The sequence below is a fragment of the Chrysemys picta genome, chromosome 3 (assembly GCF_011386835.1).
Source record: "Chrysemys picta bellii isolate R12L10 chromosome 3, ASM1138683v2, whole genome shotgun sequence".
In the NCBI taxonomy this organism is placed as follows: Eukaryota; Metazoa; Chordata; order Testudines; family Emydidae; genus Chrysemys; species Chrysemys picta.
In genome coordinates, this window is record NC_088793.1 from 120,071,984 (window position 1) to 120,086,900 (window position 14,917).

Genomic DNA, 14,917 nt, shown 5'->3' on the forward strand with positions numbered 1-14,917 from the left:
AGCATGTGCTTTAGGAGCACTGAAATCCAAACCTTTTCAGATGGTCTGCTAGGAGAGCTCTGTGACCAGGTCTAGGCAGTCTCTGGTCACACTGGAAAAATGATCCCTTGCAAGTGATAATTTAACTTTGGGAAATGATTGAGGTACCTTAGGTGGTTGCTTAGGGCAGATGATTGCTTAATAAAGATTGTCACAGTACTTACATTTTCAGCACTATTGGCAGTACCCCATCATAAGAAGATACGAACGGTAATACTGGTTCAGACCAAAGGTCCATCTACCCCAGTATCATGTCTTTCAACAGTGTCCAATGCCAGGTGCTTCAGAAGGAATGAACAGAACAGGTAATCATCAAGTGATCCATCCCCTATCACCAATTCCCAGCTTCTAGCAAACAGAGGTTGGGGACACCATTCCTGCCCATCTTGGCTAATAGTCATTGCTGGATCTATCCTCCATGAATTTATCTAGTTCTTTTTTTTGAACGCTGTTATAATCTTGGCCTTCACAACATCCTCTGGCAAAAAATTCCACAGGATGACTGTGAGTTGTGTGAAGAAATACTTCCTTTTGTTTATTTTAAACCTGCTGCCTATTAATTTCATTTGGTGACCCCTAGTTCTTGTTTTATGAGAAGGAATAAATAACACTTCCTTATTTACTTTCTCCACACCAGTCATGATTTTATAGACCTCTATCATATCCTAGGGTTACCATATCTATTAAATAAAAAAAGAGGACCCTCCACGGGCCCTGGCCCCGCCCATTTCCCCACCCCAGCCCCGCCCCAACTCCTCCCCCTCCTCCCTCTCACTCGCAGCCACGGGGAAAGGGCTGCCCGAGCGCTACCGGCTTCACGGTTTGCTGGGAAGCCCCCAGCCGGCGCTTCCCCAGCACAGCTGGAGCCCGGGAGGGGAAGCGCCAAGCCGGGGGCGCAGGGTCTGGAGGCTGCCCGGCAAACTGTGAAGCCGGTAGCGCTTGGGCTTCGGGCAGCCCCCTTGCCTCCGGACCTTGCGCCCCCAGCCGGGCACTTCCCCTCCCGGGCTCCTGCGGCGCAGGGTCCGGAGGCATGGGGGCTGCCCGAAGCCGGTAGCGCTCAGGCAGCCCGGCTCTGTTTAAGAGCCGGGCTGCCCGAGCGCTACCGGCTTCGGGCAGCCCCCATGCCCGGCTCTTAAACAGAGCCGAAGAGACAGGGGAGGAGCAGAGCTGCCATTTTCCTGGACATGTTCGGCTTTTTGGCAATTCCCCCCGGACGGGGGTTTGAGTGCCGAAAAGCCAGACATGTCCGGGAAAAAGAGGACGTATGGTAACCCTATCATATCCTCCGTTAGTCATCTCTTTTCCAAGCTGAAAAGTCCCAGTCTTATTAATTTCTCTTCATAGGGAAGTCGTTCCATCCCCCTAATCATTTTTGTTGCCCTTTTCTGAACCTTTTCCAATTCCAATATATCTTTTTTTAGATGGGACGAACACATCCGCATGCAGTATTCAAGATTTGGGTGTACCATGGATTTATATAGAGGCAATATGATGTTTTCTGTCTTATTATCTATCCCTTTCTTAATGATTCTGAACATTCTGTTCACTTTTTTGACTGCTGCTGTACATTGAGTGGATGTTTTCATAGAACTATTCACAATGACTCCAAGATCTCTTTCTTGAGTGGTAACAGCTAATTTAGATCTGTCGGAGAATAACATCGTTTTATATGTATAGTTGGGATTATGTTTTCCAATGTGTATTACTTTGCATTTAGCAACATTGAATTTCATCTGCCATTTTGTTGCCCAGTCACCCAGTTTTGAGAGCTTTTGTAGCTACCTTTTGTAGCTCTTTGCAGTCTGCTTGGGACTTAACTATGTTGAGTAGTTTTGTATCAACTGCAAATTTTACCACCTCTCTGTTTAAACCTTTTTCCAGATCATTTATGAATATATTGAATAGGACTGGTCCCAGTACAGACCCCAGTACAGACCCCAGGGGGACACTACTATTTATCCCTCTCCATTCTGAAAACTGATCTTTATTCCTACCCTTTGTCTCCTATCTTTTAACCAGTTACCAATCCATGAGAGGACCTTCCCTCTTATCCCATGACAGCTTACTTTGCTTAAGAGCCTTTGGTGAGGGACCTTGTCAAAGGCTTTCTGAAAATTTAAGTACACTATATCCACCGCATCCCCCTTGTCCTCATGCTTGTTGACCCCCTCAAAGAATTCTAGTAGATTGGTGAGGCATGATTTCCCTTTATAAAAATCATGTTGACTCTTCCCCAACAAATTGTGCTAAGCTATGTGTCTGACAATTTTGTTCTTTACTATAGTTTCAACCAGTTTGTCAGGTACTGAAGTCAGGCTTCCTGGCCTGTAATTGCTGGGATCACCTCTGGAGCCCTTTTAAAAAACTGGCGTCATATTAGCTATCTTCCGGTCATTTGGTACAGAAGCTGATTTAAATGATAGGTTACAGACTACAGTTAGTTATCATTCATAGTTGACCTTTGAATATGTGAGTAGCTCCTCTGAGGCCCTGATTCAGGAAAGCATTTAAGCATGCGCTTAACTTTAAGCAGTATTTAAGTCCTGTTAGTTCCAATGTGACTTAAGTACATGCTTAAAGTTAAGTATGTGCTTACATGCATCCCTGCATAGGGATATTTTCTTGAATTGGTACCAAAAGTAGGCGTGCTCACTCAGTCCCTCCAACTGGGGATATTTGGATTCAGAGGGACAAATTCTCTTTGCTATTGCCTCAACCCTGAGCTCAGTAAGTTTTGCAGGTGTAACTGAAAGGAGAATTGCGCCTATGGCCTAGAGTGAAAGCAAAATTAAGGCGAGAACTTGCTTTATCTGCAGGGTGTCTATTATATACTTTCCAGTCTTTATTTATTGATTGATATTTTTCAAATTTAGTTTTTGCATTGCAGTAGCATCAAGGAGTCCCAATCAGCATCCAAATCAGAACTGGAGCCCTATGGTGCTGGTGCAATCACATCAGCTAAAGTTTTACACGTCTTTCTTCTTCTAGTATTTTTTTTTACTCTGCAACTTTCTAACTTGTAGCAAAATGCTGACAGCCACAGGAGCGTGATGACCCAGAGCCCAGAAAAGACAATCTAATCCTTTTCTGAAACTTTGTGTAGACAGTGACACTTCCTTTAGAGCAACTTGATCTCACAAAGGAAATGTGCCATCTAATGAGTGTGCCTGCTCTCTGAATGGTGCTAGCAGGGATTAAAATAAAGGGAAATGGGAGGGAACACAGATCTAGCTTCTCTCCCCAGTTTGGGTAAGCGACACTCCTTCCTGGCTGGTGCAGTGAGAGAAACAGTAGGGGGAGCTATCTACTTTAACCGTTGTGTACTTGTTAGCATGATACCATGTATATTTAAAATGGGAACTGGCACAAAAAAGAAAGTAATGCCATTGGAATGAGTGACTTAGTTGCTCAAGCAGTAGTCATATAAATATGATTTCTTAAGAGGAAAGTTTCTAACTTATTAGAAATATCAAATACAATGACCTTTATAAAGTACCAGTTGTGGTGTTATCTGCATGAGTGATCATATAAAGTAAGTTTGTAATTTTGAACTTTAGAAGTCAAGAGTTAAGGCACATGCAAGAAAGCGTGATTAAGAAGCTGTAGGTGACCAGAACTACAACTGATTGTACTGGAGAGCAGAAACTGCTTTCAGTGTACATAGTTTTCTATAGGAAAGTTATAAAGAGTGTAATATTTCTGTACTGTATTTTATACTGACCTGTAATACTTGCCAGAAAATAATGTACTTAGGTGCCTAAAGCCGTAGGGTGGCGGGAGGGGAAGGGAAAAGATGAAACGAGATTTGTAAGACATCCAAGATTTCTGGCAGGAATACTTGCAATATGATATGTTTTCACTTTGGATGTCGTACACCATTTTGTCTGAAGTGTCTGGGAAAAATATATTGTGTTGTACTCCACTCTTGGAAAACATGTTTTTATTGGGGTTGGATTTATCACAAAATTAAAAAGAGCTATAAACAGATTTTGATGTTATTTTATGGCTAAACGTGCAGACAGACAACTACTGCCATATATGACAAATGCATAATAGTAATATGGTGTTTTTGTGTGTTTTCTTGCTTGTTTTTTGAAGAGAAGGAAGTGCCAAACAAACCTTTGAGAGTGCGTGTCCGATCTCCAGGCAACAAGTTACCTGTCCGGTGGAAGTTACCCCAGGCCTCAGGCCTCAGGAGTCCACGCAGATCTCAAGGCTACCTCTTGGGTTATGGGGAAAGCAGCCGAAAGATGAGTTATGTTCCTCTGCAAAAACATGAAAGAAACCAGGAAGCTAAGAAACTAGGTGAGCTGAATTTCCATGCTATGGGTCTAGCTTAGTTGGTGCAAGGCTAGCCTTGGGCATCAGCCCGACAGTTTGGTTTCTGTTCCTTTTGTTGCATATACAGTACTGCACTGTGCGGTTCCGTTCCGATGTACCTTACAGTGATAGACTCAAGGAGATCAATCTATTTATCTTAACAAAGAGAAGGTTAAGGGGTGACTTGATCACAGTCTATAAGTACCTACAAGGTGATAATGGGCTCTTCAATCTAGCAGGCAAAGGTATAATGAGATCCAGTGGCTGGAAGATGAAGCTAGACAAATTCAGACTGGAAATGTGTATATTTTTAACAGTGCTCAAGGATCATAGGCCACATGTTAGTAGTTTAAATGACAATGCCAAACATTAGGGTTACCATATTTTGTGCCTCCCAAAGGAGGACACTCCACGGGGGCCCGGCCCCGCCCCCAGCCCCGCCCCAACTCCGCCCCCTCCCCAAAGTCTCCGCCCCCTCCCCTGCTTCCCGCGAACATTTGAGTTGCGGGAAGCCTGAAGCAGGTAAGGGGGAGTGTGGGGGGAGGAGGCGCGGTCCAGGCTGTCCCCGGCCCTGGGGTGCCGGCCCCGGCCCACCACCCCCGGCCCGGCCTGGCACCGCCGGCCCGGCCCCCGAGTCCCCGGCCCGGCTGGCGCCCCCGATCCCCCCGCCGGAGCCCCCGGCCCTGCCGACCCGACCGGCCTCGGCCCCACCGGAGGCCCCGGCCCGGCCGACCCGACCCGACCCGACCAGCCCCGCCGGAGGCCCCGGCCCGGCCGACCTGACCCGACCCGACCCGGCCCCGCCGGAGGCCCCGGCCCGGCCGACCCGACCCGACCCGGCCCCGCCGGAGGCCCCGGCCCGGCCAACCCGACCCGACCCGGCCCCGCCGGAGGCCCCGGCCCGGCCGACCCGACCCGGCCCCGCCGGAGGCCCCGGCCCGGCCGACCCAACCCGACCCGGCCCCGCCGGAGGCCCCGGCCCGGCCGACCCGACCTGGCCCCTCCGGAGGCCCCGGCCCGGCCGACCCGACCCGGCCCCGCCGGAGGCCCCGGCCCGGCCGACCCGACCCAACCCGACCCGGCCCCGCCGGAGGCCCCGGCCCGGCCGACCCGACCCGACCCGGCCCCGCCGGAGGCCCCGGCCCGGCCGACCCGACCCGACCCGGCCCCGCCGGAGGCCCCGGCCCGGCCGACCCGACCCGACCCGGCCCCGCCGGAGGCCCCGGCCCGGCCGACCCGACCCGACCCGGCCCCGCCGGAGGCCCCGGCCCGGCCGACCCGACCCGACCCGGCCCCGCCGGAGGCCCCGGCCCGGCCGACCCGACCCGACCCGGCCCCGCCGGAGGCCCCGGCCCGGCCGACCTGACCCGACCCGGCCCCGCCGGAGGCCCCGGCCCGGCCGACCCGACCCGGCCCCGCCGGAGCTCCCGAGCGCCCGGCCCCGGAGCCCCCGGCCAGGCACCGCACCGCGGGCCCGGCCCGAGCCCCCGGCCCGATCCCCGAGCACCCGCACCGCTGGCCGGCATGTCCCGATTTTCCCGGACATGTCCGGCTTTTTGGGCTTTCCCCCCGGACGGGGATTTGGAGCCCAAAAAGCCGGACATGTCCGGGAAAATCCGGACGTATGGTAACCCTACCAAACATGCTGATGCAAACTGTTAGGGATTGACGCTGCACAATGTGGAATGTGCAAATGTAAGCACAAGGTAAAAGATGATGGCCAGGACAAAAAGTGCAGCAGAACCTGATGCTGCATTAAGGAGAGCAGTGCATGCATATAGCCACCAAGTTATTCCTGCCTAGAAGAAGTAAGGCCAAAGAAGGGAGTGCATAGTTAAGTCTCTCCTTTGCATTCTGAGGGTCCCACTTAAACCTATACCTCCTCATTCTCTGCTCACACCCCTATACTCATCAGAGGAACTGGGTGGGTGCTCAATGGGGATGAGACATATTTCCCCTCATTGCAGGTGACTATGCCATAATGCCTAATGTTGCTGGGCCCACATATGGCCTCCACTTCTGGCAGCACTAGCGTACAACAACCTTGTGCTCCCTACTGCACTTTGCCCAAGCACTTGAAGGATCGAGACCATTTGAGTCAACGGAGGAGGCTGTTAATTTCAGAGCTACTGTATTTAATATAACAACAAATGAATTATTAAGATACGCTAGAGGAACACCCGGTCGAAAAGGGACCCTGGTAGCTCCAGCAAGCACCGCCGACCGGGCCGTTTAAAGTCCGGTCGGCGGTGCTGCCAGGCTAAGGCAAGGCTAGTCCCTACCTGTCCTGTCACTGCGCTGCACCCCGGAAGTGGCCAGCAGGTCTGGCTCCTACGTGGGAGGACCACGGGGCTCCGCACGCTGCCCCAGCCCCCAGCATCAGCTCTGCACTCCCATTGGCTGGGAACCGGCCAATGGGCGCTAAGGGCCATGCCTGCAGGTGAGAGCAGAGAGTGGAGCCTCCTGCTCCCCCCTCCGCCTAGGCACCGGACCTGCTAGCTGCTTCTGGGGCACATGCAACGCGGTGTGCCAGGACAGGCAGGCAGCCTGCCTTACCCCACTGTGCCACTGACCAGGAGCAGCACGAGGTAAGCCCATGCCCTAACCCTGTGCCCCAACCCCCTGCCCTAGCCCTGAGCCCCCCCAAACCTGGAGCCCCCTCCCACAGCCCAAACACCTCATCCCTGGCCCCACCCCAGAGCTCGCACCCCCAGCCCAGAACCCTCACCTCCCCCTGCACCCCAACCTCCTGCCCCAGCCAGAAACCCCTCCCACACCCTGAACCCCCCATTCCCAGCCCCACCCCAGAGCCCTCACTCCCTCCTGCACCCTAACCCCCTTATCCCCAGCCCCACCCAGAGCCAGCCCCCCCAGCCCAGAGCCCTCACCCCCTCCCACACCCCAACCTTCTGCCTCAACCCACAGTCCCCTCCCGCACTCCAGATCCCTTGGCCCCACCCCCTATCCTGGATCCCCCTCCCACACCCCAAACCCCTCATCCTCGACCCCACTCCAGAGCCCGCACCCCAGGCTGGAGCCCTCACCCCCTCTCGTACCCCAACTCCCTGCCCCAGCCCATTGAGAGTGAGTGAGGGCGGGGGAGAGCAAGCCACCGAGGAAGGGGGAATGTAGTGAGTGGGGGGGCGGGGCCTTGGGGAAGGTGTGGGTCAGTGGGCAGGGCCTCAGGGAAGGGGCAGGGCTAGGGTGTTCTGTTTTGTGCAATTAGAAAGTTGGCAATGCTAAGACATGCTTATTGACTTTCAACATGGGGCAAGTGATCCACATCATAGCACAGAACTGCTTAAACATCAAGGGATGAGTTTTAGGTCCAGATTCAGCAAGATTCTTAAGAATGTGTCTAACTTTAAGCCTGTAAGTAACCCCACTGAAGTCAGATTTAAAGTTAGGCATGGCCTCAAGTACCTTGCTGAATCAAGACATTAATTAGCAGGTAAATATTTATCATGGAAGGTAAGATCCTTCTTACTATACTGAGTCAACAAGGGAGTGGAGCAGGGCTGGCTGTGTGGAAGTTTCCTGAGTCATCCTGTTGTCATAGGCCAAATAATTCAGAGAGGTAAGGAGTACACTCTGCAGCAAACTTTACTGCTTACTGCATGAGAAGACTCCAAGTTGCTAACACTAAACTAAACTGGCTCTTTATGAAGAGAACTATATGCAGGGCTGTTGCGACTCCAGCTAGCATTCTAGCCGTGTGCACACACACACTGACTTCCTGATGCTTCCTCCAAACTCTTCCCTCCTGCAACCTGTGCTCCTCCCTCCAAGTTCTGTGCAAGTCACTCCTGCAGCCCAGCAAGCTAGTTTGGAACCCTGTGGAGCTGCTGCTGGGATGAGATATGTGTGTGAGAGAAGCTCCCTGTGCTCTCTATCTCTATCACGCATCAATGTAACTAAGGGTAAATATCATCCTGCATTGTTCAGGGGCAATATCAACTGAAGTCATTGGGATTCTTTTCATTAACTCAGTGAGCACTGGATCCGGCAGTAAGTAATGATGAAAAATACTATGCAGTGTTTTAAACTGCAGCATTGTCTTTCACTGCCTTTATTCTACAAGTCAGCTGCCATTGAGAGAGAGAGAGAGAGAATGAGCAAATAATGTTTTTAAAGTAATTGGAAAATTTTCAGGAGAAAGTAAAAAACAAACAAACAAACAAACTTCGGATTATGAGATTTATGCTACACTATTTCATCTTATAGATAGTGTACCTGTCTCTAAAATGCCATCATATGCACCTATGCATATGAAAACCTCTAGATGTAAATGCTAACTATTTCCAAGTTACCTCTCAAGGAAACTGATTTTCCCTCCTCTAGAGATAGAATTTCCCTAATAAAAATGTGACAAGATGTCTGCTTGACAATATTGAAACATTGTTTACCATTGCTGTGGAAAAGATTATAGAAAAGTCTCTGTGCTTTTTCTCACATGTAGCATCTGAATCGGTTTATGTGGTTTCACTGCAGTCAAGGAATTCCCAAGGACAGAGTCAGCCAGTCTATAGTGCAGCTTTAACCAAGAGCAAGGTCTCAGGTATGTTGTTTTTATATTTGCAGGCAAGTTGTGGCGCCATGTGTATAAAAGTGAAATATATGCTGCTTTGTGACTATAGACTGGGACAGGAGCTGTCTCTTACTAGATTTTTGGTACAGTACCTAACACTGGGGCACTGACCCTGGCTGATGTCTCTGGTTGCTCCTGTAATTCAATTAGTAAAAAATAACAGTAGAATAGATTTGTTCATAATGGGCTCAATAGATTTGTGCCTAAAGGACTGCAGCCAGTGGCAAAGCTCCTAGTGACTATAAGAGAAAGAGCGGTGGGTAGGGTTACCATATCTCATAAATAAAAAAAGAGGACCCTCCACGGGCCCTGGCCCCGCCCATTTCCCCACCCCTAGCCCCGCCCCAACTCCGCCCCTTCCCCACCCTAACTCCGCCCCCTCCTCCCTTCCACTCCCAGCCAGGGGGAAAGGGCTGCCCCAGTGCTACCGGCTTCAGGGTTTGCCAGGCAGCCCCCAGACCCTGCGCCCCCAGCCAGCGCTTCCCCAGCGCAGCTGGAGCCCGGGAGGGGAAGCACCCAGCCGGGGGCGCAGGGTCTGGAGGCTGCCCAGCAAACCGTGAAGCCGGTAGCGCTCGGGCTTTGGGCAGCCCCTATGCCTCTGGACCCTGCGCCCCCAGCCGGGCACTTCCCCTGCCGGGCTCCAGCGGCGCAGGGTCCGGAGGCACAGGGGCTGCCCGAAGCCGGTAGCTCTCGGGCAGCCCGGCTCTTAAACAGAGCCGAAGAGGAGCAGAGCCTCCAGCCGCGGTGGCTCTGCGTAACTTACACTGTGTCAGTTACACAGAGCTGAAGAGGAGCAGAGCCGCCACGGCTGGAGGCTCTGCTCCTCTTTGGCTCTGAGTAACTGACACTGTGTCAGTTACACAGAGCCGCCCGGCTGGAGGCTCTGCTCCTCTTCAGCTCTGTGTAACTGACACAGTGTAAGTTACACAGAGCCGAAGAGGAGCAGAGCCTCCAGCTGCGGCGGCTTTGCTCCTCCCCGACTCTTCGGCTTTGTTTAAGAGCCGGGCTGCCCGAGCGCTACCGGCTTCGGGCAGCCCCCGTGCCTCCAGACCCTGCGCCCCCAGCCAGGCACTTCCCCTCCCGGGCTCCAGCGGCGCAGGGTCTGGAGGCACAGGGCTGCCCGAAGCCGGTAGCTCTCGGGCAGCCCGGCTCTTAAACAGAGCCGAAGAGTCGGGGAGAAGCAGAGCCGCCATTTTCCCGGACATGTTCGGCTTTTTGGCAATTCCCCCCGGACAGGGGTTTGACTGCCGAAAAGCCGGACATGTCCGGGAAAAAGAGGACGTATGGTAACCCTAGCGGTGGGCCCATTGAGGATCCAGGCCCACATTTTCAGGCTTGAGTGCCTGAATGTAAACATCTGTGTTAGTTCCCTGATTTTCAGAGGGAGTAGGTATCTGCAGCTTCCCCGTCTTCCCCGGAAATGAGGTAGTGCACATCTGTGTACTGTAACTGAGGTTAGAAATGAACTCGTGGCTTTAAGTCATCAACATGGCCGGGCATTTTTCTCACCTCATCACATTACAGTTAGAGTATGCTGGGGGTAGAAGAACATTTTCGATGTTTTTAACTGGGTGATGAAATTAACCATTCCTGATCTGGGCACTATGTTATATTAGTGTCATGGCTCAGACTTCTCCTTGGAAGGTCACATCATCAATCTGTCATGCTAATTTTTTCCATTTTAAAATCACACCTTGTAGAGAAATTACATGGTTTTCATTTGTCATTCTGTATCTTGTTTCAAGATGATGCTTCCGTTAAACAGAGATGGCTGAAAATCCACTTTCTAATGGGGAAAAAAAATTCTTACTTCTTTTAAATAGTGGTTGTTAGGCTTGGAAAAACCCTGTTGTCCTGGGCAACCAAAATTTTGCTCTTGACAAGTAAAATATAATTACTTATTGTCTACCAGACAAGCCATTGTCTTACACTGGCACTAAGCATGTCAAGCATAACACACAGGGTTAGAGTTTCATCCAAAGCCCGTTGAAGATAATGGAAGTTTTTCAATGGACTTCAATGGACTTTGACTCAGGCCCTTGGTGCATGTTCCTCCCCGAGGCTAGCCTCAACAACTGTAATACCCTTCTACTCACAGTACAAGGAGTTCTCCTTCTCCTCAGAAGCAGGAGCTTGTACTTTCGGTGTTGAAGGGCCTAGGTTCAATCCCCATGGAAAGTGTGGTGTGTGTGTGTGTGTGTGTGTGTGTGTATAGGTGTGGCCATGGTTTGTTACTGACTGATTGGCGCATCATGCTGAGACTGAAATGTGGTTCCCTGTTTCAGGTTTGTTGTTAATGAAACTGAAAAGCACAAGACAGCCAGATGTATCCTACATTGAACTTAAGGGAGAGTGCACAATGCAAATGAGTCTCTGAAATGCAGTGGGAAGTACAACTGCTACTCAATGGCATTTACAGGGAAACTGAAGCTGATGGCCATTTTTCAGTTCTGACCTCAGGATGGCTGGTATTATAAAGGCAGTTCTGAACAGATTGGCCTTCCTGTCCATAAGGGAGGAAACTGTTGATCAGTTGAATTTTAAAAAAATAAAACTCATTTTAGCTGCAAAGCTATACAGAGTGAGGCAGTGTGCTCTAGTGGATAGCACACTGGGCCAGGACACCTGGGTTCAGTTCCTATTCTGCTGCTGCCCTGCTGGGTGACATTGGGCAAATTATTTCTCCTGCATATGCCTCAATTTCCCGATCTATCTTACTGCTCTCCTTTGTAAAAACACTTGGAGATCTACTGATGAAAAGTGCTATATAAAAGCTAGATACTATCATATTGGGATAATCATATTTTCATTTTGGATAACCAAATTTGAGATCTAGCTGGTCCTTGGATAAGATATTTAAACAAACAAACACACAACCAGCCTAGCTAGTCAGAAATACCAGGGTAGCAGTGAAGTGTTATTGAAAAAGTACACCGTAAAATATGAAGGGGGGGATCCAATTTTACAGCATTAAAGTTTGTATTCATGCTGATATTAATAAAGGACTAAATCCTGGTCCCAGCTCACAGCCCAAGTCACTGGAATGCGCACTGGGGATTTCTGTGGGGCCTGGCCTGGAGAGGAATCCTTTTCCTTCACTCCTTGACTGAAGCAGCAGTAGAGCTGCTCTGTGGCAAATACTACAACCTCAGGACTGCACTAAGCCCTGTAGCTGGATCACTTCCCCCGTTGCAGAGTGACTGTGGCTCTGCAGGGTCAAAGATTTACTGGCCCCAGCCCTCCTCAGACCTGAACAATTTCTAAATGTTACCCTTCTGTAGAGCCCAGGGGGTGTGAACCTTGTGCTTCATTTGTTCTGTGCCCTGGGAATATCTGGAGAATGATTGTTATTGTAATAACAGTAAGCCTAGACCAGGGGTTTTCAAACTGGGGGTCGGGACCCCAAACCCCGCTTTGCCTCCGGCATTTATAATACTGTTAAATATATAAAACTGTGTTTTTAATTTATAAGGGGCGTCTCAGTCAGAGGCTTGCTATGTGAAATGGGTCACCAGTACAAAAGTTGAAGAACCACTGGCATAGATTGTCCTGTTCACAAGGTGGTAGGCAGAGCTGGTCAGAAATACTTTGATGGAACCATTTTCTTTCAGAAAATGTGCAGATCCACCCAAATCAGAATACTTTGAGGAATTATGTTGATTTAGCTGAAATTTTATTTCCCTCCCCACCCCCCAAAATGACATTTTTGGAATGAAACATTTTGATTTATCATTTTGAAGTGACTTTTAAAATATTTTATATTCTATATTTAAAAATAAAAAAGTTGAAATTGAAATGAAATATTTCATTTTTGTAGGAAAAAACCCTTTTGATTGATCCAAAACAATTTTTTTTAAAAATTTCCTTCACAGATAATTTCTAAATTTTCAGGTTTCCCTACAATTCACAATGAAACCAAATTTCAAAATCTTTCATGAAATGGAATTTCTATCCTCTGCACAGCCCTTGTGGTGGGTTTGCTGGGGGCAAGGAATGGGAGTATTTTAATAATTTGTCTGCTATAAATAACTGGTTAGAATTGGCTAAATGCTTATAGAATTCTGAACAACAAAACCGCACCTTATTCTTGTACAAAGACACATAGCAGGGAGAATCATATTGCTGTGGGGTTCTCCCTGTTCTCAGTGTATCCTGTGTCATCATCTGTGTTAGTCATTTATCAGTACAGTATATTTATGGTAATGTCATTGTAGCACAATTACTACTTCATTGAGATCTCCAAAGTTCTCATTACTGACTCACTGTGTTACCTTGTCATTTCAGAGGAGGATGAGCTAGAGGAGGCAAAAGACATAAGCGTTCGTGTTATGTCCTCTCAATCTGTGCTTGTTGCGTGGACGGATCCCATATATGAAAAACCGAAGAAGGTTGACCCAACTAGGTACTTTACTTTGTGGTGATGTTGTTTTCAAGATGTATACTAAATATTTCATTGTTTACAGCTTTGTTTGTCATTTAAATAATAAAGTGTAGTTACAGGCATAGCTTGATTGAAGGCAAAATTTGAACATAGGAATTGCCATATTGGATCAAGGGTCTATATACATCAATATCCTGTCTCTGACAGTGGCCAGCACCAGATGCTTCAGAGGATGGAGTGAGAATCCTGAAGTAGGTAGATGTAGGAAAATGTGTTCCCACATCAGGGCTCATCTAGTTCTCTAATAGTTAGAGATTGGCTTAAATTCTGAAGCATGAGATTTAATATCCCTTCCAAAATTTTGTTAGCATTAGCTATTATAACTTGGGATATTCTTGTTAACTGTATAAGGTCTCACTGCATTCTCTTTCCCCTCTACCTTAACAGTACTGGCAGCCTTAATTTGCTCCACTACATGTGTGATATACTAGATAAACTGGAGTTTTTAGTTTATGGGGAAAGCTTTCCCTGGCCTGATAGAGCATCTGACAGGGAGATACAAGGCCTCAAATTAGAAGGGTCGTAAACCTCTGCTGGTCAATTTTCAATCCAAGATTTATAAGAGTTTCTCCTCTTAGCCAAAGTAGTTGATAGAAAGACAAAATCCCGTATCTAGAAACATCTAAATTTGGGGACAGTTCAGATCCAAATTTTGGGGCTTAGGCCCCATTTCAGGGTTTAAAAAGACTGAAGAAAGTTATTGAGCAAGAATATCATGACTGATTGAGTCCAACCTCACAGATCAATCGAAATTCATAAACTCTACCTGAAGCCACCAGTTCTCAGCCCTTTCTGGCTGGAACTCAATCTTCTCTCTCAACCAGTCACCCCTCTGCAGCTTCCTGCGGCCTTTAAATCAGAGAACCTGATTCGCTTCAGGTGAGGCTCATTTTGGAATCAGGGTTGGCTTAGTCCCAGGCTCTCCAGCCCAAGGGCAAGCGACCCTGTTACAAGAAAGGAGCTATAAAGACTAAAAAGGCACCTGGCTTAAGGTGATTGACTCAACTAAAGACATAGAAAAATGTGTGCTTAAAAGATGCTAAGGAACGTTTTTATTATTACTCTTCATTTGTATTTCAGTAGCTTCTAGTGGCCCCGATCAGGATCAGGCACCATTCTGTGCTGTACACATGTGTCATGAAAAAAAGGCCCCTGCCTCACAGGCTAGTGATCTAAGTATATGACAATGGGATATATTAACTTCAGGGCGCTTGGCCCCTAGTGATGTAAAATCCCACTTGGATGGGGATTGTGGTGGTGGATGGTGCCTGGAATCCTTGATCCACTGGGGGAAGCTACAGCCAAAAGATCCTGGCTCAGGAGAGTGCAACCCTGAGATATGCTGAGATAGCTCATCCCACAGGCAGACTCCATTGGCAGAGCTCCCAGTAACCCCAGCCTCCAAAGTAAGGCTCTCCTCTCTGTCACAGCCCCTGTTGGAGGACAGCCATGCAAACGCTACCTGATTTCCCCTAGAGTGAGTTCCTCCCAGGGCGCAATCAGCTTCCATCTCATTCACCTTAGCATTG

The 14,917-nt window shown here is 49.1% G+C and overlaps 1 protein-coding gene across 1 annotated transcript in view; it reads left to right on the top strand.

The window, feature by feature from the left end:
• Window positions 1–14,917, top strand: part of FNDC1 (fibronectin type III domain containing 1) — a 133,087-nt gene that overhangs the window by 42,946 nt on the left and 75,224 nt on the right. Inside the window, exons 2-4 of the mRNA XM_065590375.1 lie at window positions 4,138–4,344; window positions 8,819–8,917; window positions 13,232–13,349. Of these exons, the coding sequence (XP_065446447.1) occupies window positions 4,138–4,344; window positions 8,819–8,917; window positions 13,232–13,349 (424 nt within the window). The remainder of the gene's footprint in view (window positions 1–4,137; window positions 4,345–8,818; window positions 8,918–13,231; window positions 13,350–14,917) is intronic.